At 50.0% G+C, this 25178-nt stretch overlaps 3 protein-coding genes and 1 long non-coding RNA gene across 4 annotated transcripts in view; 2 read left to right on the top strand and 2 right to left on the bottom strand.

Moving 5' to 3' along the window:
- The window catches only part of SRCIN1 (SRC kinase signaling inhibitor 1), a 150362-nt gene extending 142186 nt beyond the window's left edge, over positions 1–8176 (top strand). Inside the window, exon 22 of the transcript XR_008744618.1 lies at positions 8148–8176. The gene's annotated coding sequence lies outside the window, so the exon portion shown is untranslated. The remainder of the gene's footprint in view (positions 1–8147) is intronic.
- On the bottom strand, positions 316–4522 carry MRPL45 (mitochondrial ribosomal protein L45). Its single transcript, XM_055789767.1, has 8 exons — positions 4408–4522; positions 3945–4140; positions 3346–3463; positions 2861–2959; positions 2182–2230; positions 1805–1954; positions 1548–1721; positions 316–1027 (listed from the first exon to the last, which is right to left on the bottom strand). The coding sequence occupies exons 1-8, from the start codon at positions 4462–4464 to the stop codon at positions 968–970; spliced, it is 903 nt and encodes a 300-aa protein (XP_055645742.1). The 5' UTR covers positions 4465–4522; the 3' UTR covers positions 316–967.
- A 69-nt stretch (positions 8177–8245) lies between the features above and the next one.
- On the bottom strand, positions 8246–9872 carry LOC129782598 (uncharacterized). Its single transcript, XR_008744623.1, has 2 exons — positions 8775–9872; positions 8246–8627 (listed from the first exon to the last, which is right to left on the bottom strand). It is a non-coding gene; the product is annotated as an uncharacterized LOC129782598 (long non-coding RNA).
- Positions 9873–10202: 330 nt separating this feature from the next.
- The window catches only part of NPEPPS (aminopeptidase puromycin sensitive), a 40053-nt gene continuing 25077 nt past the window's right edge, over positions 10203–25178 (top strand). Inside the window, exons 1-2 of the mRNA XM_055789831.1 lie at positions 10203–10518; positions 20297–20381. Coding sequence (XP_055645806.1) covers positions 10396–10518; positions 20297–20381 — 208 coding nt within the window. The 5' untranslated portion in view covers positions 10203–10395. The remainder of the gene's footprint in view (positions 10519–20296; positions 20382–25178) is intronic.

Here is a 25178-nt window from a genome sequence, read left to right as displayed (position 1 = left end):
GCCTATTGAATATGGTGCTCTGTGACTAGAACTAAATACTGAGCAACACAGAGCAGTAACAGATCAGCACTCACTGGCTTACTCCCAGTCCCAGAAAAAGGTAAACCTCTGCGTACATGTTTTCCTCGACCCACACAGCCACCAAAACCAGGGGACCTGATGCTAGTGTCATCATGTCCACAGGATGGTGCCAGCCACTCACTAACACCACGCCATCGCTGCATTCATGAGCATCTATAAGGAAGGCACCAAACCCCATCAGCTACGAGAAATGCTGCCTTTCAAAAAGGCAGTGGTTGACACAAAACGCTGACCTTAGGAGTAAACGTTTTATTATTGAATTATTGGTGCTGTGCTGCAGCCCCTTTGGGGAGCATGGCCACTAACAAGCACCCATTCAGCAGGAGTCCAATTGCAGTTCCCACCCAAGAGAATTTGATTTAAAGTGTGCTGGTTGCTCTTCCCTTTTTTCTGTTTAAAAAAAAAGAAGCCTGGGAATCAGTACAAAGAGGGAAAGAGGACAGGAAAAGAAAGTGCCAACACCTACTGCTGCAAGTTTTAACGAAAGCCCACCAGGTCTCTGGCATTTCCCATGGAAGTGCCAAATATTTTATGTCTGGACAGACTTCTGCTGCCAAGGGCTCGCACAATGCAAGTTCAGGACAGAGGTTAGCCTAGAGAGCAGTCCCAAAGAGAACAGACTTCTTGTCTTTACAGAAACAAGGGAGTTAAGCTGCAGCACACTAAGTCTTCTTGGACAGAGTAAAGCTCTTCCCAGAGCTCTGAACTCCCCTTCCAAGCCCCTCTTGCTCCTTTAACGACAACTTCTCAGGGACTTGAATTCATTTCTGAAGCCACTTCATTTGTTGACTGCTCACTGGAAAGGCACAGCCGTATCCAACCCGCTACCTCCGCAGACATTCTCCACTTCTTCACTCGAGGCTGTCTGCACAGGCTCTGGCAATTCTCACTTCATTTCTTCATACTCTTGTGAGGGATTCAAGGTTGGGCCAGGAATCATCACCGTCTGAAAAAGCACGGAACAGAATCAGCATGACACACGAGCAGCTCTGAACTGCTGTAACAGGAATTTTTTGCGTTACAGAGCATGAGAAAGGGTGAGCAGGGGATCTGGCAGTGCAAAGGCCTTGCACAGGAAGATGACCAGATGGCGGCAGCACGGGGGAGGACACAGCGGGGGAATGAGATGACAGGCCTCGTACTACACTACAGTTCTCACCTCCTTCCTCTCTAGGAGCTGTTTTTAGTAACACAGGAAGACAGAGCACCTGCAGCACTTTGCCAGGCTGTGTACAGGGAGCAGTTACCCCCTAAATTATCACATACATATAAAATACCCCCAGCCTCCTGCTACAGCTTCCAGGTGCTAGAGGCTGATAACACCCCATGAATAAATACATCTGCTTGCAGATTAATCCACCACCTTCCCATTGCAGGAAGCTCAGCTTTGGTTTTGTCCAGAATTAACTAGGGACCTGTGTTTCACAGCCACAGGCCATGCTGGTGTCTTTTCCTGGTGGCATTACCTTAATAATGGGGCCCTTCGGTGGAGCCCACTCCGGAACAATCTTGCCGTGCATCCTCCATGTGCCGTATGGGTTGACCAAGTATTTCTCAAACACGACATACTCCAAAACGTCCTTGGGCACCTGCTCCCCACCATACATCAGCCGCCCAAAGCGGTCATAGATTGCCAAAATCTGTAAAAAGAGCCAAGAATCTATGTTGGGCTGGCAGCAGGTTGGAGTCAGCTGGGAAATGCAAGGGGCACAAGGGGACGTACCTGCCGCGTGTGCATCCGCACTGTCACCTGGCCGTACAGGTTGCCTCGATTCACGATGCTGTCACATCGAATATGAACCACCCTTGGAGGCTCCAGTGACTCCACAAAACTCCACCGGATGGTCTTGTACCTGTTCCCACGGACCATTTCCTATAAAGACAAAAAATAAGCACCAACTTAAATAGGATGTGACTTGAATGATAAGCAAACTACTATATACCACGAAGCATGTATTCGCTAGCTATTACTTAGGCTTGTGCTTTCCCTCCCAGCTCTGTCTTTATCATATCCAGATAAAAAGAGAGATAATCAGGTTTAGAGAGCCTTAAAGAACATGGAAGAGATCAAGGACACGCTAGGTCCAGATAAACACTTACTGGGTAGCAGCGCTCTGTCACCAGGGAGTGAAGTTTCTGCTTGTTAAAACTGCAAGTGAAACACATCCAGTTACTTGAATACAGATGTTGCGAAGAGGCTTACTCACAAATTCCTGCTTCCCCAGAAGACACACAATCTACTGGCAAAACAGAAAAAGTGCAATTCTCAGCTGTGATCTCGGCACAAAATCAAAACACGAATGCAAGCTAGTTGACAAGACTTCAGGGAAAGACACAACATCCTTGAGAAGCCAGTTTGTGACCTAAATGTTTTACTGATGTTTGGAATTGTAACCAAGAGTGATGCAGTTTTGAAATCTGTTCTATTACTGGAAAGTGGAGCAAGCCAGTGGAATATCATTTCATACCCAAACAATCCCCTGCAGCATGATCCTGAACAGCACCAACCACCCACTCACCCGCTGATAACACCAGTGCTGCAACAGCTCATCTCCTCTGCAGGTCGAGCCAAGACGAATTTTCTGCAACCTGCTTTTCATTATCAAGAGTGGGAACTAATCAAACCTCCAACACGCTACTCTTCACAGAGATGGGGGCAGAAGAAAATAAAGTACTTGTTGCAGGGGAGGTATAAGGATTAGAAAGACAAGGAAGAAACCAGAGCGTATCAGCAAACGGAAGCAGGCCCCATATAACCACATCAGAGAAGAGGTCTTACTTTGCCAGGCAATTGTGAGCTTCAATAAATATCTCCTGTGCCTTCTCTGGGAAGGTTTTAGTGCTGAAATCTGGATCATGATCTTTTATCTTCCGCAGACTGAAAAGACAAGAAAAGCTCTACAGTGAGTAGAGAACAACTTGGAACCATCTTGTACGTTTCAGATGATGACAGTAATCTTCAAGGCCAGCTTTTACCAGGGAGCAACCGAGACAGGAAACTCCCCACTAAGACATAACCGCTCGGTGCTCACAACACATAGTGCCACAAACCCAAAGAATCCTCAAGGAAATGACTGCACGCTGTATCCGTTTGTGCCAGTACAGGTGCCTCGCGGTCATTCTCACATCTGGGATTCCCCATGAAGTGGTACAACAGCAACAATGGAAGAAGTGGGTAGAGAACAAAACACACCACCTCACCACTGCCTGACAGAACCGAGCAAAACTTCTGCACCACAGACTAATTAAAAAGAAGGTACGTACGCTAGCTGGGAGACAGCGGTCTGCTTCATCTTCTCCATCTTTTGCTTAAGCCCATCTTTGGATAGGGAGGTCAAGCGGGCATCGCCCTCAGGAGGGATGTACGGGTCTATAATATCAGCTGCATGAGAGAGAAGAAAGCTCAGGAGGGGGCTCAGAAACAGCAACACAAAAGAAACAAAGAAGCAGCACCCTGACTTCTGGGGGCTGGAGCAGCAGGATTCTACCCTGATAATGTTTGTAAGATGAAATTTGAGCACACAATTGTTGGTCTAACACAGCTTGTCAGCAGTGACAGGTGTCTGCTATCTGCTCTCCCCTTCCACACAGCCCAGGATAGGAGGATTAAACACATTCAGCAGCGGGGAACGTGACCCCCCCCTTGCTACTCCTTGTCCCCAGGGACGCAGGGGCCAACAGCTTGACACACTTCTGAGGTAAAGCAGGGCAGCTACTAGCCCTACCAGGAGGCAGTGTGTAATTCAGTCTACTGCAGAAAGGCACTCTGTCACCATGGCCACACCGCTTAGGCTAACTGCTCCATGCTGCTACTTGGCACTAGTTTTGCCCTTGAGAAGAGACCAAAGCAGCCTTTCTACCACCTGTGGAAGCCAGGTAGAAAGTCCGTTCTACACGTTCCTCAGGAAGTACTTTCGCCAAAGCCTTGAGTCTCTTCTCTTTCGCTTTAGGGGACGGTTCTCTGGCCCATTCGGGGACAAAATATCGCTTCTTCGTTCTCACTGGGACAACAAGACAGGCCGAAGCTGCTCCAGCAGGACGGAGCACAGACTCCGCAGCCTAAGGAAGAAAAATAACAAAGCGGGGGTGTTAGCTCAACGGCCAGGAAACACCACCAGCATCTTTATTGCTCTTCGCACCTCCCAGACACAGAGCAGCTGTAAACGCACCTAACGCCATTACTTGTAGCCCTCCTCGTCCCATGGCCCGCCCCATATTCTTTCGGCCCTGTGCCCCCCACATCCCTCATCCCGTGGCTCTTCGGCCGCCCCAGGCCGCCCCCCTCGGCCCCCCCGCCGGTCCCCCAGCCCCGTTCCCGGTCCCCACCTGCCAACACACCCGCAGGCCCAGCCGACCCAGGCCCGCCTTCATGGCGGCCGCCATCTTTCAGCCGCGCTGCCCGCCGGGACAGGGGCGGGGAGGGGCGGGGCCCGGGGGGCCCGCGCGCTCAAGGGGGGGCCGAGCGGGAGCCCGCGGCGCCGGGTGGAAAATTCCACCGGCTGCGGAGGGGGCGGGGCCGGGGGAGGCTCCGCCCCAGCGCGCGGCGCGGGGCCCGCGGTGCGTGGTGCAGTGTGCGGGGGGGGGGGGAGGGGTGGCCTGCGGCGTGCGCCGGGAAAGGGGGTGGGGGACGTGGCAGGCGAGGGACCCTCCGCATCGCCCGGCGGATGTCAGGACCCCCAGTCCCCCCGGGGACCTGCAGAGCTCCCCAGCCGCCCCGCGGACCTGCAGGGCCTCCCTTGGGGCCTGCGCACCCCCCAACCCGGGAGCCTGCAGGGCCCCCCCGGGGACCTGTGCATCTCCCTCAGCACCACCCGGGGGCTTGCAGAGCCCCCCAGCCCCCTCGGGGACCTGCAGGGCCCTCTAGGAGCCCAGCTTGGCTCTGGGCACAGCAGCAATGGGGGCCTGATGCCTTGGCACTGCAGCAGCACTGGGGGCTGTGGGTGGGGGGCTCAGGGGGCTTGGGGGGCTCTGAGGCCCCATGGGACAGCCCCCCCATACCACGCTGCAGCAGCTCTGGGGGTGCAGCACTGACTCCCTCAAGCCAACCTAAACCAACCCACGCTCATCCCCAAAACCCTTTCCCTTGAAATTCCGGCTCGGGCAGCCCCAAGGCCACCCCCAGGGATGCTCAGCACCTGCCCACAGCTGCAGGATGAGGCCTTGGTCCATCTTGCTGACCCAAAGACAAACCCACATGAGGGTGCAAAGCCCGGGGTGGCCCCAGGGGAGTGGGGGGCTTGTTGGGAGGCTCTGGGCTGGGCTGGCGGCACCTGGCTGGGCTCCCAGTTTGCTGTGGGGACTGTTGATCTTGGCGATGGGGAAGCGTTGCTCCATCGGACAGCTGGTTAATGTGTAGTGACGGCTCTGCTGCGCCTGAGACCGTTGATCCCAGCCCACGCTGTTATCTGTGCTGGAGGCAGTGTGGAGAGCCGGGAGCGGCCCTTCGGAGCTGTGCTGGGGGGTACAGGGGGAGCCGGGCACATGGAGGGGGGGCGGTTGCATCTGCAGCAGTGGCGGTGGCTCTGGAAGTCTGCTGTGATGCTCAGAAGGGGGCCAAAATGGGAGAGGGGGGATCCTCCCCGCTGCACCCCTGGCAGGAGCACTGGAGCCTGTTTCCCTGCTGAAAAACAGGGCTGAAGCCCCAGGGCCACCGAGCTGGTCCCAGGGCAGTTGGGGCTGAGTCACCAGCCCCAGCACCCCATGGCCCTGGCACTTTCCCACGGCTCAGGACTCGTGGGACTGGATTTTCCCAGCCCAGCTGGCTTTCCCAGCTGCTGAGCTGCCCTGCGATGCCATCTCAGCTGGTTTAGCCACCATGGGCAGCCGTTTCAGGGGGCCACATCCTCACCGTGGGGGGGCTGCTGGGGACCACGGCCCCGGAGCATCCCTGCCACTGCGGTTCAGGCCAGGGCTCGCCCAGCAGCAGTGACCTCTGGAGATGCCACATGACGGTGCCACCAACCCACGTGTGACCTTCCCTTTGCAAAACCATCGCGCAGGGATTTGCCTCATGGGAGAGCAGGACCAGGGCTGGGATTTGGAGTGAGCAGCAGCAGAAGTGGGATGTGCTCAGCACCCGCCCAAAGCTGAGCTGTCCCTGCCAGCCCCAGGCAGGGGCTCGGCCACATTTGCCTCCATCCTGGTGCAATGCACCCCAGGCAGGTGGCGAGGCAGGAGGGCGATGGGCAGCCCTGCACGCACGCATCCCCATGCAGCGAGAGGGGGAAATGATGTAAAACACTTCCCAACCTCCTGGGAACAGCAGAGCAAGAGGCCCCAGGAGCCACTTTGCAGCTTCCAGTGCTGTTGTCCCTTGTGCTCCCGAATACCAGAGATTCCTGCCCTAAGCCGCCGGCCCAGACCTGTGAGGCAGGATTAGCCGGTGCCCTCCGGCTGCTCCCACTCCCGGCAAAAACTCCAGCAAAAGAGAGAAGAAAAGCCTCTCCGGGGACCATTCTTTTTCTTTTCTTCCCCCCTCCTTCCCCCCCCCCGCCTTGTTTTCCTAATTAAAATGGTGCACTGGCAGCGGTTGGTGGCTGCAGAGTCTCTGGGCTAATTACAGCTCCTGGCTCCCACCCCATCCATGTGTCCCCAGGCCCTCCCCAGTCTGGCACTGCAGGAGAACCCGGTTTGATCAGGACACGGCGGAGGAGGTGGCTTCCCCCCGGCTTTCTCGGTGGAGGCTCCCCCTTTCTTCCTTTCTTTCTTGCTGGATTCTTGCTGACAGCAGCATCTGTCATCTAACAATATCTCAAGCGCGGACCAGCAGCCGCAGAAGGCACCCGGAGCGTTTTGCCAAGCGCCAGCCCTTGCGGCCGGTGGGACCACCGAGCCCGCTCGCTGCCCCCAGCACCGGGCACACACCAGGAGGGCACCCAGCACCCCATACAGCCAGCGGGGACGGGAATTAAAGCTCAGAGGAGACAATCCCCTGGTCACCCTCCTGCACTGCGAGCAGCTCTGCTCCAGGAATAGGTTTATCCTGCCCCTGACCTTGCTGCCCGCCCGGTGGCTCTGCTGGGGAGAGCCCCCCGTGGCCACTAGCTGTGCCCGGGCATGGAAAGCGGGAGCAAGGCAGGAGGTGAACGGCTTTTTGCTCCAGCAGGGCTCCCAGCGTGGCTGGGCTTCTTGCCACGGTGGCTTCAGAGTATCCCCAGGGTGGCACGGCCGGGCTGAGCTCTGCCCCATCTAACCTGGCTGCAAACCACGCACGGAGGGTCCCCCCAGTGTGGGCTGAACCGTGGGGTCCCCGTTTTAGACCTTCCCTCGCTGCGGGGTGACGGGACTTTCGCCCTAGCATCCCACCAGCATCGCAGGCGTGAGCTCGCCGCAGCAACCACAAAACTTTCTCCATCCCTACGTCCCAGCACCGACGTGTTCCCCCGCAGAGCCAACACCCCACGGCTGGTCTGTGTGCCCCACGGGGCTTCGTGCCCTACCAAGGCACTGGGAGGGGACAGCGGCAGGAGCAAGGGGAGGGCGGCAGCTGCCTGAACCCCCCGCGTGGCTCTGGCTGTTTCCTTGTCTCCCTTTCTCTCCTCCGGGCTCTCCAGCACAATGCGGCCCCGCAGAAGCCCCAGCTGAACCCAGGCTCATCACCCATTTGGTTTTTATAACAACGCGCTAAGAGCGGTCTGTACTTTCTCTGCGCTGTTCTGGGTCTCAGCAAATCCCTCTCTCGCTTGGCGCTAACTTGTGTTCTAAACAGCAAGGTACCACTTTTAGAAAAAATAAAATCTCTTCGGGGAGTTGGGGCAGGGGGGAGAAAAAAAAAAGGAGCAATCACAGCCTGTAGCGGTGGAAGGTGATGAATGATCCTTCCTGCCTCTGCGAGCTGCATGTCCTTCTTGAAACGAGGGAGGCTGTGGCACACATGGATGCAGGGTGCGTCCCTTCAGGGGTCCGGGATTGAGCCAGGTCCGTGCCCGGCACCACAGAGCCAGGCAGGAGGCAGCAACTGAGTTGCGGGATCTCACATTGCCATGGCAGATCCCAGGGCAGAGAGCAGGGCTGGATGCAGGGAAAGCCACTGTGGCCGCCAGCTCCCCTCTTCCAGAGGAATTCAGTTTTTTTCGCCCTTTTTTTTTCTTTTCCCCCATATAAAGTCTTTATGAAGCATTTTTAAACTTCCTGCTGGTGTTTGTCACAAACCCAAACAGCCATCTGACATCACCCACTTGGGACATCTATTACCCTGTAAATACTCTGGCTGTATTGTGTACATCACTTTTTAAGACAGATTCCTTACATAGCATCTTCCACAAGCCTCAGTGATGCTCTGCAGCACGGGGACCCCAGGGGACCCCAGGGTGGGCTGCTTGGCCATGGGAAATGGCAGAGAAACCTCATCCTGCTCATGCGCTTCCAAGGTTTTTTGGCTGAGGAGAACACCAGCCTGGCCAGGAAGGTTCTACTGGGAGCCCCACAACACCCAGGTTGCACCTTGGTGCTGCAGTTCGTGCACGGGGAGGAGGAGGAAGGTGGCTGTTAGCCTGGAGTAGGGAGAAAAGCAACGCCACGCAGCTGTCCGGGCAGGTGAAGCAAGCCTGGAGTAGAGGACACCTTGTCTCTACTCCACATCCGCACGTTGTTGTATCTTTACTGCAAATTCTGGGAGGTTTCAGCTGATCCCATGATTTTTTAAGGCTGGAGGTTAGCGATACCCCACGCTCCGTGCGCAGCGGCTGCCTTACCTGGAGCTGGGGAGCGCAGATGTGACCGAAGCCAGGGAGAAAGTGACCCGTGTCCTCCAGATCCAAGGGCCAGATGCTGCACAGTGCCCAGCGGGTGCTCCCAGGATGGGACAGGGTGATGGGCAAGCTGGGAAAAACCCGGTGCGCACACAGGGTACTTGCCAGGTGCTCAGCACTAGGGAAAATTAAAAAAACCAACCATACAGAATGAGAGAGCTGTTTAGGTTGGGAAAGACCTTGGAGATCATCAAGTCCAACTACTCTCCCAGCACTGCCCAGCCCATTCCCAAACCGCGGCGCTCCGCTCCGCATCCACCCGGTTTTTAAACACCTCCAGGGATGGCGACTCCACTGCCTCCCTGGGCAGCTGGTGCCAGGGCTTGGCAGTCCTTTCCATGAAAAAAAAGTAATATTTTTTTCCTAATATCTGATATAAACCTCCCGCGGTGTGATGCGAGGCCGTTTCCTCATCATGTTGCTTGTTATCGGGGTGAAGAGACAGACACCCCCCCCGCCCACAGTCCCCCGCACCAGGGGTGGCCGGGAGCCAGCGGCAGCGCCTGGGATGTGCCGGAATTCCGCACGTGCGGCCCTGGCACCGCCGGAGCTGCCACCGGCACGATGGCACCCAGTGGCAATGGCGTATCCCGGAGGACACGGGGCCAAGCAGCCTCCGAGGGCCTCCCAGCCCCAGCTGCACCCATGGGTGCTGTGTGAGGCCCGGGGGGGGGGGGCTGCCCCGCTGTGCCCCAGGCCTGAGCGAGGGTCCTGGCTCCGGGATGGACCCCCCCACCGTGGGGCACCGGGAGCCCCCCCCAGCTTCTTGCCCCCTGCGGAGCACCTTAATGGGGTGCACTGCGAGCTCCCGTTAACGGGGTGCACCGTGCCAGCCCCCCCCGGGCAGAGGGGCCCCGTTACGGGGGTGCACGGTGCCAGCCCCCCGTGGCCCGGTACACCGTGCCCACCTCCTCTGCAACACGTGCACCAGGAGCCCCCATTACCGGGGTGCACCCTGCTGTGACCTCCCAGGCCTGGTGCCCCGTTACTGGGGTGCGGGTGCCAAGACCTCCCCCAGCTGGGGTACCCGTTACCGGGGTGCCCCGTTACTGGAGCGCACGGTATGACACGACACCCTCTCAATGACACCAGCCCCGCCCGCCCCCCCGCCGCCCCGGGGCCCCGTTCGGTGCACGCGCCCAGGCGCCGCGCTCTCCCCGCTCCCCGCACCACCGGCCGCGCGGGGCGGGGCGGGGCGGGGCGCACGCGCAGTCCCCCGCGCCGCTTACGCAACGCGCTCGCGCCGCTTTCTACGTGCGCGGCCGCGTGGCGCCGCCGCCGCGCGCACGCGCACGCGCCGTTCCTCCTCTCTCTCACTCCCCCCCCCCCCCTCCCCTCACCGGCCACCTCGTGCCGGGAGCGCGCGCGCGCCCCCGCCCCTCCCTCCTCCTCCTCCTCCGCCGCCGCTGCCGCCGCTCGCCCGCCCGCCCGCTCTCTCGGTGTGCCGGTGCAGGGCCGCCGCGCCGCCGGCAGGAAACCTTCCCGCTCCCGCCCCTCGCCGCTCCCTCCCCCGCCGCCCCGCCGCGGGGGGGCGCAGCCCCGCACCCCCTGCCGCCGCCTCGCCATGCCGGAGAAGCGGCCCTTCGAGCGGCTGCCCGCCGACGTGTCCCCCCTCAACTACGGACTCTGCCTCAAGCCCGACCTCATCGACTTCACCTTCGAGGGCAAGCTGGAGGCCGCCGTGCAGGTAGGGCCCCGGCCCGGCCCCTCAGCCCGCGCCGCCCGCCGCCGGGCCCTGAGGGAGCGCCGCCGGGCCCTGAGGGAGCCCCTTACCTCAGCCCGCTCCGCTCGCCGCCGGGCCCTGAGGGAGCCCTCCTCCCCGCCCCCCCCCCCCCCCCCCCCCCCCGCCCCGAGGGAGCCGCCCCCCCCGAGTGGAGCCCCCCATCCCCCCGAGGGAGCCCCCCCCCACACACACACACACTGAGAGCCTCCCCCCCCACCCCACCCGCCCCCACTGAGGGACCCCCCCCCCCCACACACACTGAGGGACCCCCCCCCCCCCACACACTGAGGGACCCCCCCCCCCACACACACTGAGGGACCCCCCCCCCCACACACACTGAGGGACACCCCCCACACACACACACACTGAGGGACCCCCCCACACACACACACACACTGAGGGACCACCCCCACACACACACACACACTGAGGGACCCCCCCCCCCCACACACACACTGAGGGACCCCCCCCCCCACACACACACTGAGGGACCCCCCCCACACACACACACTGAGGGACCCCCCCCCCCCACACACACACTGAGGGACCACCCCCACACCCCCACACACACACTGAGGGACCCCCCCCCCACACACACACTGAGGGACCCCCCCCCCACACACACACACACTGAGGGACCCCCCCACACACACACACTGAGGGACCACCCCCCCCCCCACACACACACACTGAGGGACCCCCCCCCCCACACACACACTGAGGGACCCCCCCCCCCACACACACTGAGGGACCCCCCCCCCCACACACACTGAGGGACCCCCCCCCCACACACACACACTGAGGGACCCCCCCCCCCCACACACACACTGAGGGACCCCCCCCCCCCCACACACACACTGAGGGACCCCCCCCCCCACACACACACACTGAGGGACCACCCCCCCACCCCCCCACACACACACTGAGGGACCACCCCCCCACCCCCCCCCACACACACTGAGGCCCCCCCACACACACACACACTGAGGGAGCCCCTTCCCTCAGCCCGCGCCGCCCGCCGCCGAGCCCGCCCCCCGAGGGAGCCCGATCCCCCTCATTCCCCGTCCCCTCCTGTCCGCCAGGCCCTGAGCGCCCCTCGCCCACGCCAGCCCGCCGGGGCCCGGCCCTCGGCGCGGTGGAGCCGGCCAGGCAGGTGCAGGGAGGCCGCTGGGGGCCGGGCGCCCCCCCCCCGCCGCGGTCTCCGCCCTCCCTTCCCATTCAGGCTATACATCTGTACGTATACATCCCCCCCGGGCCGGGGCCGGGCGGTGGGGAGGGGGAGAGGGCAGCTCGCGGGCCGCGCCCTGCCCCGCTCCGGCCCCCAGGAGCCGCGGGAGCGGCCTGGGAAGGGCCGGGGGCCTCGCCCCGCCGCCGCGGGCCCCGCCGCTCCCCCTGGGGCTGCGCCGGCGGTGCCCGGGCCGCCCCCCGCCCGGACGGCCCCGTTAGCCGAAGTCTGTATGTAGGTTAAGCACGGAGCCGTCTGGAGGCACGGGTAGCTGCCTCGTTGGGATCCCCGGCTTCCCCCAGAGCCCCAGCGAGCAGCCTGTTCCTGATTCCAGCTTCCAGCATGCTGCTTTTATCCATACCCAGCCACTCAGGCGGCTCGGGATTTTGCTGGAAAGGCAAACTACCCCAAATACAATTAAATGAGGACTCCCCCCGGTGTAGTACCGTAAGCTGGTAGGCCTCAGTGTCATGAAAAGCTTCAAATCAGTGAAGCAAGAGGCTCTTGGAGTGTTGCACACCCTTCCCACTGCTAAGGGGTGTACAAACTTAAAACACCAGGTCTTCTGCCCTTTCCGAAAGGCAAAAGCTTCCCCATGTTCGTGCTTCAAAGCCAGAATGTTTGATGAAAGCCCTGAAGTCCCATAGTCATTCTCAGGCTGCTCTGCCAAGATCTCCTAAATTTGCTTTCACGGTTTTCGTTGTGCCGTGGTTTGAAAGAGATAGGGAATTGTAAGGGCTTACTGGGCTTCTTCCTTAAAATGGGATGACTGTATTGAGAGCTCAAAAATGTTTGAGGGAGATTTTGAATGCTGAGATGTGTACAGATTGAAATTCTGGTCTAAAGAGGTGGTTAAAACCTGCTTTGAAAATGAGGTAAGATCAGGGTGCTAACACTGCTGAATCTGAAGCACAGGAGCAGACAGCAGTGAGTCCCTCACTGGGCATCTGGTGTCTGTGGAAGCTGGGGAGGGCAAAAGGCTGTGGATGATAGTGAACCTTGTGACTTTTGGGACCTGGAGGAAGATGACCGAGATGAGTAAGTTTGTGTCATGTGGAAGAAATACTGAAAACGTAAATTGCCTTGTGGATTTTGTTGTAGCTCAAGTCCTCGGGCTGCTGCTGTCTTTGGGGTCTCAGCCTGACAGTGCATCAGCCTGGCTGAAAATGCTAGCTTGAGAAATTCCCAATCTCTTCCATTAATCCTAGCCACCTATTCCTGTCTTCGCACCCAAGCTGCTGGTCCTCAGTCCTGTTACAGCTGTGGGGCTGTGCTGTAAATGGGATCACTGAAATCATCCAGGTTAAAAATAACACTCGGGGGGAGGGGAGCGGTGGCTTTTTAAGCCAGCATTGCTGCTGAGGAGAGAGTAGTATTGAACAGCAGCCTTGAAAACTTAGGTTAAATCGAGCAACAACGAGCATTTGGAGGCTTCTTGTGGAGCTGGTACTCGGTTTGCAGATACTAGTCCTGTGGAGGTGTTTTTAATATTGTTTGCTGTTCAGGGGATTGCTCAATGAATTCCTAGAGCAATGGATACCACCTGACAATGCGAAATCCTGGACTTTCCTACCAGCTGAGGGCATGTGTTAAGGAAGAACACTGATCTGTCAGGTTCAAGGTTGTAAAAAACTCTTGTTCACATCGTGGTGAGCTGATCTGATGTTCCCAGGGTAGAGAGAATTCAAAAAAATGTAGGGCGAGGTTTTTAAAACATATCTAAAGTATCTATCTTTGTTTTTAAATAACTTCTACCAACCATAGACTGAAAAATCATGAGGCCACATCCCAGCTGCATGCAAGCAAGTACAGGAGAGGTGCAGGAAGGTGTGTGGGGTGAGTGTTCTCATGCTTGTCTCGAGTTTCTGGAGAAGTTTACTGTGGCTGCCAGTGTCCAAAGCATGCTAAAGGCACATTCCAGAAAATTAGAGGGTGGCTATTCTGCACCTTAATGGAGAGAAGAATAACCAGCTCACCTACAGTACTAGGTAGACAGGATACTTTTTGGACAAGGGAATGGCTTATCTAGCAGAAAACTAGTAAATGTTAGCATGTTCTTATTGAGCTGGAATTAAATCCAGAAAATAAATCATTTGTGTGCTTTTAGATCCGGTTGGTTAATTAAGGACCTGTTGGCCATTTCTGCTAGCACCTTGTAATAAGGTGGAGTGCAGCTCATCAGAGGCATTCTGTTTTCAGCACATGTGAGAGCTTTGGCATGCATTGTACAGTCATCAAGGTGAAAGTGATTTTATTTTAAGACAATTTGAATTTTCCAGATTTTGGGTAGGGAAATGCATGCACTGCCTCCTCTGGAAGATCCAGGTATTGCTTTTTATAACCAATCAAGAATTATTAGTCCCTCTGCTCCATTCCAGTATAATAATGGCTGGGCAAGCGATAATCCGCACCAAGTACTTAAATCAGTGATGCTTTCTGACCTGTGGTGTGAGTACTTGAACTCTGACACCGGAATAAATAATGATTAATCACAGAATTAGGAAAACTTTTCATTATGTACATCAAAAGTATTTGTTTGCTTTCTTATTTTGCATCTTTAATAGCAAACTGGAGTTAGCGAAGGCTGTGATATTTAGTCAAGGTATTGCAAATAAACCCTTGATCAGTCAGTTTGTGTTTCTCACTCTCAGCCATTAAATAGGATTAGGCAGCCCTCTGTGTAGAATTTTGGTGAGTCTTTTGACTTGAGCACCAAGGCCTGAAGAAATTTTAAGGAACCTTCTAGTCTTGCCTTTGGGGCAGTACACTTGTGTTGGCTTTTGTAAGTATAAATAACTTAACAAAACATTTTGTCTTTATGCCACAATAAAGAATATTATGCTTATATAGCAGCTTCAAATAAGCTTCAGAGGATAAAACCATTTATGATTCAAGAGACGAGGCTGTTGCTTCGGTGTCAGCAGTGACCAGGTTGATTTCAAAGCCTTAAAAAGAAATGTTACGTGTTTGTAGTTTATTGTGGCACTTCTGGTTTTCAGGTTAGGGAATTGGCCCCTCTGTTTAGTATTTGTTGTTCCTTGATAAAGGAACGATACTGAATCTTCTGTCTTAATAGTGCAATTTCAGAGCCTTTTGAAACCACGCTTGTTATGTATCTGGTAACCTGCGTATTAAGTTTGGTCCAGTTACTCAAGACTTTTAAATGATGTAAATAATTGTCATATAAATATTTTTGAAGTCTGTAGAGTTGTGTAACAATCATGCAAACTGATAGTATATAACTGCCATTTTTCACGATAAAAACCCCAAAAGTCCTTAAATGAACTATTTCACAAAGAACCCTTATCACAACTAGGACAAAACGTGGTTGTGGGAGAATTGGATACTACATGTCAGTAGCAGATCGGGAGCTGAAAGAGTTGCCTGCTCACAATCCTGTGTTCACTCTGCCAGTTATGTCATATTCTAGCATTTAAAACTGTTGATTTGTTGGGTGTGTGTGTATGTTTCTGAATGAGCACAATTCAGATTTTTTTTTTTTTAAATAGTTCATCCACTTTATTCTTCTGTTAGCTTGAGATTTAATTATTATAACCCGGATTCTCAGGGTCTGGTTATCAGTGCAGTGCACTCATATTACTCAGTGTCTAGGTCAACTTTTTTTCCATTCTGTTTTTGACTCCTGGGAGGCCTAATGGAGGGCTGGAACAAAGAGGGGATGTGGGGCTGTTCATGTTCTTCAGCATCGTACTGGAAAGGCAAACATGAGTAACTAGCAACAGAAACAATCATTTGGCTCCCAAAGTTCAACGGTTCTTTTAAGCTTCTAAATGAATGTTTTTAGCGCTGTTGCGGCTCCAAACGATCACCTGTCCAGCACAGGGTGTAGTGCTGCAGAGTTTCAGGAAGGTGCATGGCTGTCTTCTAACTTCCTGGTATTTACCTCTAGGTAAACTACCTTCTTTGGAGAGTGTTGGTGGGGTGATTCATTTCTTTCATTGAACCCTACAGTGAGGTGTTCCTTGGTTGCAAAGCAACCTATCGTTAAAGAATTTACAACCTGATGTAAATGGCTGTTTTAAATATCTTTTTGCAGTCTCTTTAATGTCTGAAGGATACTCTGTTATATTTAGCAATGTTTAACCTGTATCTGTTGCTTTTTATAGGTTAATTATGCAGTATCTGCTAGACTGAAGAATATGTAGTCTTCTGATCCTGCTGCATGCCAGTTAAAGGTTAATTGTGACACTCTTGCATGTAAAGCTTGAAAAATTAAGCTTAATGGGTGTAGTATTTGTGCTCAGTATCTCCTGCGTGGAGGGTGAAGTCATCTAGTGTAACTACATGGTCATGTTATCCACCATTGCAACTTACATTTTCAGCACATGAAATTAAATCTGAATTTGAGTGTTAAAGGTGCATGCTGAGTGTCCAAGCCTGGCACTTCAAAATCAGGAGCTTAGGGCTCTCTTGGTGTATCCTTATGCCACCAGTTTGAAAAAAATAGGGATGCCTTTGCTCTTCTCCCCCACAGAAAGGCTTCTTGCAGTTCTGTAATTCATAAGGCTGAGATGATTGCATTGATCATAGTTACGAAGGGATTTGCTTGTCTGTGTGAATTTGACACCTCTGAAGTATGTGTGACTGCTGCCTATGAATGTTAGCTGCATGCTCTTTGGAATGAAGCGATTTTTTTCCAGTGGGCCAATTAGTCGTGGCATTGGTAATTTTGCTGCTTGGTTACCATAATTTGCTCAAGGTGCAGATTAATAAAACTCCTTATTCCTTTTCTCACTGAAGTTTTGAATTCTTAAAAAGATACATCCTAGGACATAACTGAGGTAATTTTAGTTGTGTGGAGTAAAAAATGCTAAACGCATACATTCTTGTTATAATGCCACATTTAGAAAAGGACTCTGAAGCCGAGTGACAAGATTTTGAATATCTAGTCTTATAAATGGCTCTAGAGAATTAGTTTTGACTATAGGAGATGTCTTTTGGTGCACCTCATTCTGTATTTCAGGTAGGCTGACATTCTACTGAAGCTCTTCAAATTCTTGTTTCTAACATCCTATAAAGCTTTTTCCATCAAGTCCTTTCCTGCTGTGATAACTGGTGAAAATCAAAAGCTTTACATCATCTTTGAGTCCTATTTGGCAGAGCCAAATAATTAGCCTTTTTAGCTCTTCTGTCAAATGATGTTACCTTGGAAAACTTCTTGCAGGAACTTAAGCTGTTATCCCCTATTGGGTGAGATTTTTTCCTTCCCAGAAACAAGTGCTGAGCACAAATGTGGATACGTAGGGCGTGGGGAAGTGTGTGTTGTCTTGTCTAACGGCAGGTTACTGACACAGTTAAAACATCTTCAAGGTCTGCAGTTTTATTACAGGGCAGACCTGCTTGTAGTATCTATGTCTGGCTAATCTAATAGGTATTTGAATTCTCATTAATGTTACCAGAGTTTCATTAAAAGCAGCAGGTTTAAAGTTTTGAAACGTTCCTTCATTCCGGATATTGGTCTTAGTTCATCTGCTGATTTAAGCGTGTCAGCCTTATGGCAAAACTACTTTCATTGTGGTCATTTGTAGCTTGCTGTGGCCTTGATTAACCACCTCTTGTCGAAGAGTAAATTTATTATATTATAGAGCAAGGTGAAGCAGGGTGACAGTTTGCATATTGACAACTTTGTATGTAGTTGGTCATACCTTATGCAGTGAGATGCTTTTTTGCCTTTTAATATGATTGCATTCATGAAAAGCACTGCATGAGCGGAATATCTGTCTTCCAAAACATAGTATTAGCAGCAATGTAAAAGCAGTTTCAAGGTATCGCTTACAGTAAAACACACACATGCATCTTCATGATGTACGTGGTCTTGTAAGCATGAGGCTGTCAGTTCTTGTGAGATAAAATGGTTTTAAGTTAAGTGTGCTGGCTGGTTTATAGTTTTGTTTTGGTTTTGTTCTTACAGGTGTATCTGCACCGTCATTACTTTTAGTGGATCAGAGGAAGGAGGCTCATGCTAGAGCCTATGTACCAACATGAAAACACTTTTTTTCTTTTTTTCCACACTGAATTAAATTGAGAGCCTCTTAAGTGTGGTGTGCCAGTACACTGTCAGTAGTCATATCTGCACACTGAATTTTGCCCTTTGTTTTTTGGGAGTTGGAGGATAAGCAGTTTTAAGGCTACTGGTTCACTCAGGCCTTTTAAATGTTTTCTAGTTTGTTGCTCTGTTTTGTAAAGCCAGCTTGATATTTGTAGCAGGTAGGGAAAAAAAATCTAAAAATAGGTAATTGCCTTTCTAAGGAGCCTCTGAAGTTGTCCCTGCTTAAACCTAAACTTTCTTATTTTGCAGGCACAGTGCCGAAAATTCTTCTGTCCTCAGAAGAGGTTGTTTTTTAAAGACCAATCCTATTGTTAAACCCAGTATTGTCTGCAATTTGGACAGTTCTTTATGCATCTTGAATTCTTAATCCAGAGAGATTTGGATTTGTAGATTGAATAAAGGTCTCTGAGACATTTATAAAAAGCCTTTCTCGTTCTGATTTTTCTGTGTTTTAGAAGACCTTGAAAAACCCCAAACCCTAATATTGTGATGAAAACTGCTGGGCTTTGATCTTAGGTTTTGGGAAATGTTGTAATCCTTTAGTTTCATGCACACCAGATTAGAGGGGGGAAAAAAAATATTTTTTCAGATTGTGAATCTTTTACTAGAAATCTAACCTGTGTCACTCCTGCTGTTACACTTGCTTCTTTTATGCTTTGCAAGCATGTTGTTTTTAGAATCAGGTTAAATTTATTAGGTAACATTGTTTTGGTTTTATTACTATAAAGAGGCAACGTGGTGAAAACAAGGCAGCTCTTCTGTACTGGTCTGTAAGACACCCTGCTGCAGGGTGACTGACAGGCAGGATTTGGAAAGGTTCACTAATAGTTATGCTTGTCAAAAAGTATAAGCCCTTACCTAATATTTATTATACAAACAGTTCTGTTTAAGGATTTGCTTCAGAAGTGAAGTTGGTGGCTGAGGTTAGAATGAAACTTCTGAGTTAGGTTTGTCTTGTTAGCCATCCACCATGGGGGTTGGCTTTCCTTGGAGTATCTGGTATTAGCCCTTTGGTTAACAGATTATTAGACTAGATGCACTGTTCTTATGATGTGGGTAAGCCTATTAAGTTGTACATTTAAATTTCTTAAGCCTCTCTTATCACTGACTGGACTTCAGTTTGGCTTTTATGTACACAATGACTAAGGAACCATTCCTTCAGCAAGCCTAGGCAGAACGGCTTAGGACTGAATATCTGCTTCCATTTACTCATCTGGCGTAGATACTGGCTCCTTTATGGTGGAGGGATAAGTATCCACTTCAACTATGACACTTTAGCTTATTATTTTGGCTTTACTTGTGATAAATGCATTTACATTCAGATGTTTGAATGGTGAGCTGTTGCACGCATGCAGAGCAATTTGCTGATTGTGTGACAGGGCAAAGCTCTTCATTTGTGGGAGCCAGTTTCCATCACAGAGAGGTCCGGTTGGCTGCTACTGTGTTCAAACATGGATAGTGATGGGTACGGGCATTAATAAAGCATTTTAAACTTACAATAGTGAAAAACCAAGGAAGGGATATGTCTTTCTACTCTAAGGAACTTACTGTCTGGGGTAGGAAGCAGTTCCTTTGTGCATATGTTAAACTTCAGTTGGCTGTTATAGAAATTCTTGCTCCTTTATTTAAGGAACTGGTGTTGTCTACTGCCAAAAATTGTATCCTGGACTAGCAGGATTACCAGCTCAATCCAGTGTGATGATTCTAGTGGTTTCAGCCATAAGTTTCTAAATAATTCCTAGTTTAATTCCCAAATATTTTACCCCTTTGTAATTAATTGATATTTAATTTGAATTCCTCTGTATTCAAGCGCTTGCATCCAAATAGAAATCTGGCACAGCGAGACAGTTTATTACTACGCTGGGAGCTGGCCACTTGTTAAATAAAGCAAAGTGTGTGTAGCCAAGAGCTGGCAGAAGGAAAGCTTTCAGGAAAATGTAAAGGCAAATTTCTTGGCAGATGTTTTTAACCTAAGAAGTTCTTATAGAGTCGACAGTTTAGAACACAGTACCATAGGCTGTATTTCTGATCATCTCTGAATGATGCAAGTTTGCATTCAGAGGCTTTTACTATAGTCTCCTGTAGGTCATCTCAAAAAGGAAGCTTACAGGCTCTCTATTTTTATTGGTCTTGGATTCCCAGGCATGTACAAGGGCCCTATTGTCAAGCTTTCATACCAATTTTTAACAGGCAGTTCATTCCCTTAAATAATTTACAGTGTTGATAAGTAGGCCTAGATGACTTGAACATGATTCAAGTATGCGTGTTCGGAACAAACGAGAGCAGTCGGTGGAATATAGTTTTCTTTTTTTACCGCTCTTGAGGCCTAAATTTTATTGCAAACACTTGATGGTGGAGGGCTCTTCAGATTAAAGGGAGGTGGGAAGGGAGCTCAAGGGGGTAGGGAACACTATTTCTTCTTAATGCTTGTCAAATTTCTCTTCCAGGTGAAACAGGCAACCAACCAAATTGTGATGAACTGTGCTGACATTGACATTATTACAGCTTCCTATGCGCCAGAAGGAGATGAAGGTAGGATTGCTTTTTTGTTGGAGTTTTTATGTGTTAATCCGCTTCATTTCTGACATGAGGTGCTGTTGCCAACAGTTAACAACTTTGATTGCAAAATTACATAATAGTGTGGTAAGCTAACCTACCCCTAGAAGCCAAAACTAACCTTCATGCTCTTCTCATCACTACCATTTTCATTAGATTTTAAAAAGTCACCTGAAGGTTCCATGAAGTCTGTGTTCTACTCCATCATGCCTGAGCGTTGTAGGCATAAGGATGTCTGACTGTTTTTACATGATTATCTTGATACCAGATAACTCTGGGAGAACATGATCTGTACCTATGGACTTTGTAATATTGACAAAATCTGTGACAAGGGCTTAGATAAGGAATGCATCAGTAATGGCCTGCAGTAGGAAATACTCACTGAGAGGGAAGGATTTGCAAAAGTACAGAAGACAATTGACATGTAGCAAGATGTTCAGAGTGTAGGGCACCACTGAAAAAGGTGATTGTGTAGAGGAGACGACTTGGATCCAGTTCAGTCAAAGGGTGAAAGTTACTGGAGAAATTGAAGAAGCAGTACCTGTTCGTAACACATAGTTACAGTCATTGACATCTTCTCCATTTATATTTTGAGGAGGTCTGGCAGATACAAAAAAAGTTTTAGCAGCTGAAGCATGAAGTGGTTGAGGCATGAAAAATAAGCTCCTGAAACAGAGTAATGGTCTAATAATGTGCAAATCCTTTCTGGTTTTTATGGAGCCTTTGCTATTTCAAGTACAGTAGCTATTTGGTCTGCTGCATATGACTGTTTCTTAAGTCCTTCAGATGACAAAAGGCTCTGCGGAGCTTCCCTTTCTGTGCGGAAAATGCCACAGTGATGTCATGGAGCACTTTAAAACCATGATTGTGAATTAAAAGCGTGATCTTGATGATAGGAGAAAAGCGTTCCTTTGATTGGCTTCAGACTCCTCTAGTATGCTTATGTAACAACTGAGTAAAGTTTGAGACAAGGGCTGTGTTTGAACACCTGAAGAAGAAAAAAAATAATCTTTATTTTCTTTGGTAGGGACAATTTCAGTTCTTTTTGCAGTGACGTTCTCCTACGGCTAATAGATTCTTATGTGACAAGTGGAACACCTGCAGTGAGTCTTGGCATTTAAATTGGTTTGACCTCTTTTACTTTTAATTTAGTATTAAAGAAACCAGGGGGCTGCTTAAGTGCAGTTGAGAGCAGCTGAGCGGTGCTTGGATGGTTGGGGAGCTCTGTCCTAAGGAAGCAGCGTTCGGTGGGTGTGTTGTGGAAAAGTAGAGCTCACTGCAGGAAGCGCAGTCGCAGCGAGAGAGGGCGGCAGAGAAGAGAATTACCCAAGAGCCTGGAGCCTGGCCACCGACTTTCGATAGTGAAAGAATAGAGCGCTGTTTCCTATGTGCTGGATTCGGGCTCCTGGGTTGTACCCTGGTGCTCCAGTCCTGCTGCCGTTAGTGATCTTTAGTTGATTGGATGCACTGTGTTGCTAAGCGCTCTTTGGAGCTATTTCTTATACTGAGTAATGAGGCGATAACGAGAGTTATGCTAATAGCAGAGTGTGCTTGGAGTCTGTGCCATCTACTACTGTGCCATAGGCCCAAACCACCTATTAATTTTTTATTTTGTCATTGACATTGAAAAAATGAAAATAAATGGAAAAGGTACCTAGGAATACAGTCTCTTTCAAGTCAAATCAGGAAAAATAAATAAAATAGAGATAATCTCTATTTCAGTGTGTTATCTTTGTTTTCAGAGCTAATTTCCCTGTCATAGGGGTCTGTTTTTCTATTCTTTAACAGTGATATACTCTCCTTGTAACCTCAAATAGTAAATTAATAATAAATTAATTAATAGTAAAGCTTCATGGAGACTTAAAACCAAGTACATGGGAACTGAGTTTCTGTGGCTTAAATTCCTTCATTCAGATTTTTCAGATAGCTGTGAATGTGGCACTCTGGACACAGAGGAACACGAGTACAGCACTCTGGCTATAGTATAGACATTCACCTCTCAACTGTTGTGTTGTAAATACTTGAGGCACAGTTTTGTTGCGTGTTTATTATAATTATACTCAGGCTTCATGGGGTTAAAACATCTTTCAGTTTGGTAAACTGCCAACTAGTATAATGGCTTTGGAAGTAAAATTGCATGAAATTGGCAGACTATTTGCTGGCACCTGTTGATACAGATCAAGTCAGTCTTACTAATGCTTCTATTGTGCACAGCTTTTGGATGGTAATTGTATAACTGGTCTCAAAAACAGAGCACGAAACACAGCCCAATGAACTAACAGAAATATCGGCCAGATCACTTGGATTTAGTTACTTAGGTGAGCCTCGTACCAATTACCGATATAGTATCTTTGAAAACGGGTGAGAAGTGAGTGATGCTTTCTCCTTTAAAGGCTCTGGTGAAGAATCGTTACCTCTTTTAGTTCTGTACCTCAGTGAGGAAGAATTTGCCTCACACTTGTCTGTAAATGTGAGACAAAAGATAATCGGTCACTTACGTTCTTTCAAGTGTAGTTCTGTTCCAAAAAGCAGCTGTGTAAAAGAGACCTCCTTGTTCAACAGATACCTTTCACCTTGTTTATGGAGTAATTTGTTGACTTTTGTGCAGATAGTTTGTTCTTTTCCTAGTAATTCTTGTTAGTCTTGAGTGCCTACTGCGCTGTGGCTTGTACAACAGAAATCTTAGCTAAAACTGTGGGCTGTGTTTTCCCTCCCCTCACATTCACTCTTCTAAAGATGGATACAACAGAGGGTAGAACTTGGTATTTGGAATTTTAATGCAGATTTGCCAGGAAATCAGATTATTGCCCAATATTTGACAGGAAGCTGAGGGAGGATCTCTGAAGTTTTAAAGTCAAAGTAAAGAAAAATTTGCTGCGTAATTCACAATTAAATAATAGTGAATAATAAACTAGGAGAGATTGCTTACGCAGTGATTTGGAGTAGAAAGATTCTCTTTTTCGTTGTAAAACTGGTGTAGTGGTTGTAACTGGAGGTTGTGGATTTGCTGTTTGTGCCAGGTATGCTGTAATGGAACAAAGCTACTCAAAAGGCTGAGTTTTCCGTTGCTGCGTTTATGCCTGACTCCTCCCTCTAATTATAATGAGCAATTGTTTTTGTTTTTTCCAGCTAGTTTTTAAGCATTTGTAGTCAAATGTTTTGAGTGCAGCCTTAGTGTTTAGGTGTGCACGTGCTCTACTATGTTTTGTCCAAGTAGTTGACTTTGCTCAGCTAAATGAAGAACTGAAAAGGCATTCCTAAGCGAGTTGGTTCTTAAATTCAGTTTTAGGGGATTGAGTTTCGTGCTTTCTGAATGCTAAGTAGTTTGAGCTTCCTGTAAATTTCTCTTTTAAGGACCTGTGAAATAGTGATAGAGTCATAATCAGTGAATTACATTGTCTTTAGTTTGGGAAGCTTTTCAGATACTGGGGGATCTGAAGCAGCTTCTTTAAATTTAGAGTTGCTTGGAGGGTTGTGATTGGCAATTTTGCATAGAAAATTACAAGCAACCATAGTGGTGTTTGTTTAGCATATGTAGTCGAGTGAACTTTGATCTGTACTTCAACCTTTAAAAGATTTTAAGGCCGGAACTCATTATTTTAGTCTTTTCCTTCATAGTATGGTAGGGACATGCTTGGATGGTAGTGCTGGATGCTAGTTATACCAGAGTCTCACTGATGCTTAAAAACAACAAGAAAAGGTCAGTAATGCTTATGGAAAGCTAAGCAGTGTGACCAAAGTGTGTCTAAGCAGTGCTTTCCCTTGGCCTGGGAGCACTCCCATTCCACGGTGATCGTCAGGCAGTCTGAAATCATGCTGCCATGGAAAGGGACAATGACGCGTGTCCTCCCTCCCTTCCTCCTGTTGGCATTCACATTTTCACTATTGAGCAGCCATGTGGATCAGGAAACTGCACGGGCTGAAAACTGCCTCTACAAGGGTGGGGGGGAAGAAGGCAGCAGCTTGGAGAGTGATAATCTTCCTGATCCTGATGATTGTATCTGAGTGCCAATGGAAGGAAGGGAATGGGGACATGCAGCTGGGGCCAGATGTGAAAAATGAGACTACTGTCTGTGCCTGTAGCAGACTAGATTTAAGTCAGTTGTGAAACCTTTCTTTGTTGTAGAAAAGCTCGTCCTCATCCTTTCTTCTGGAGAGGACTTGATGTGACAGATTTTTTGACAGTACGTTTTTTTAAGGAGGCCTGGGCTGCCTTGGCATGGACAGGTTGGGAATATCTGATGTGTGAGAGCACTTCTGACTTCTTTAAAGGATTTTACAACTGCTGGTTTGAAACACATGAAAAGATGTGAAAGGGCTCGAAAGCATTAGCATTCTCAGGAATTTCATCAGCATAGTTCAGTGGCTAATGCTGAAGGAGGACAAGGTATTGCTATATCAACGTGTAGGTGTTTTAAGCTAACGTGTTTCATTTGCAGATAGAGCAGGCAGAGTGCACACAGTCACTGCAGCTCAGTTGATGAATGCAAGTTCATTGAGCCACCATACCTTAATTGCCTGTGACTTCTCCATGCCACGGAATGAGGGCTACTTGAAAAAAATTCCATTTCTTGCATTGGGCTTTGTCTTTACTTTGAAATACATGCACATCTGACAACTCCTAAAACCTCTGGCTAGGATCCACGCTCATAAGCATGTAATACAGAAATTTGGATCATTAATTGATGTATCAGTCTGATTATTGTGCAATTTCAAGTAGTACTCTGTAGAAGGACTGTAATTTAGTTAAAATGCTGTTGTAAAGTTTGATAT

Source organism: Falco peregrinus, chromosome 18 (assembly GCF_023634155.1).
Source record: "Falco peregrinus isolate bFalPer1 chromosome 18, bFalPer1.pri, whole genome shotgun sequence".
Classification (NCBI taxonomy): domain Eukaryota; kingdom Metazoa; phylum Chordata; class Aves; order Falconiformes; family Falconidae; genus Falco; species Falco peregrinus.
Note: the sequence above shows the minus strand (reverse complement) of the source record. Positions and strands in the feature narration are given on the sequence as shown.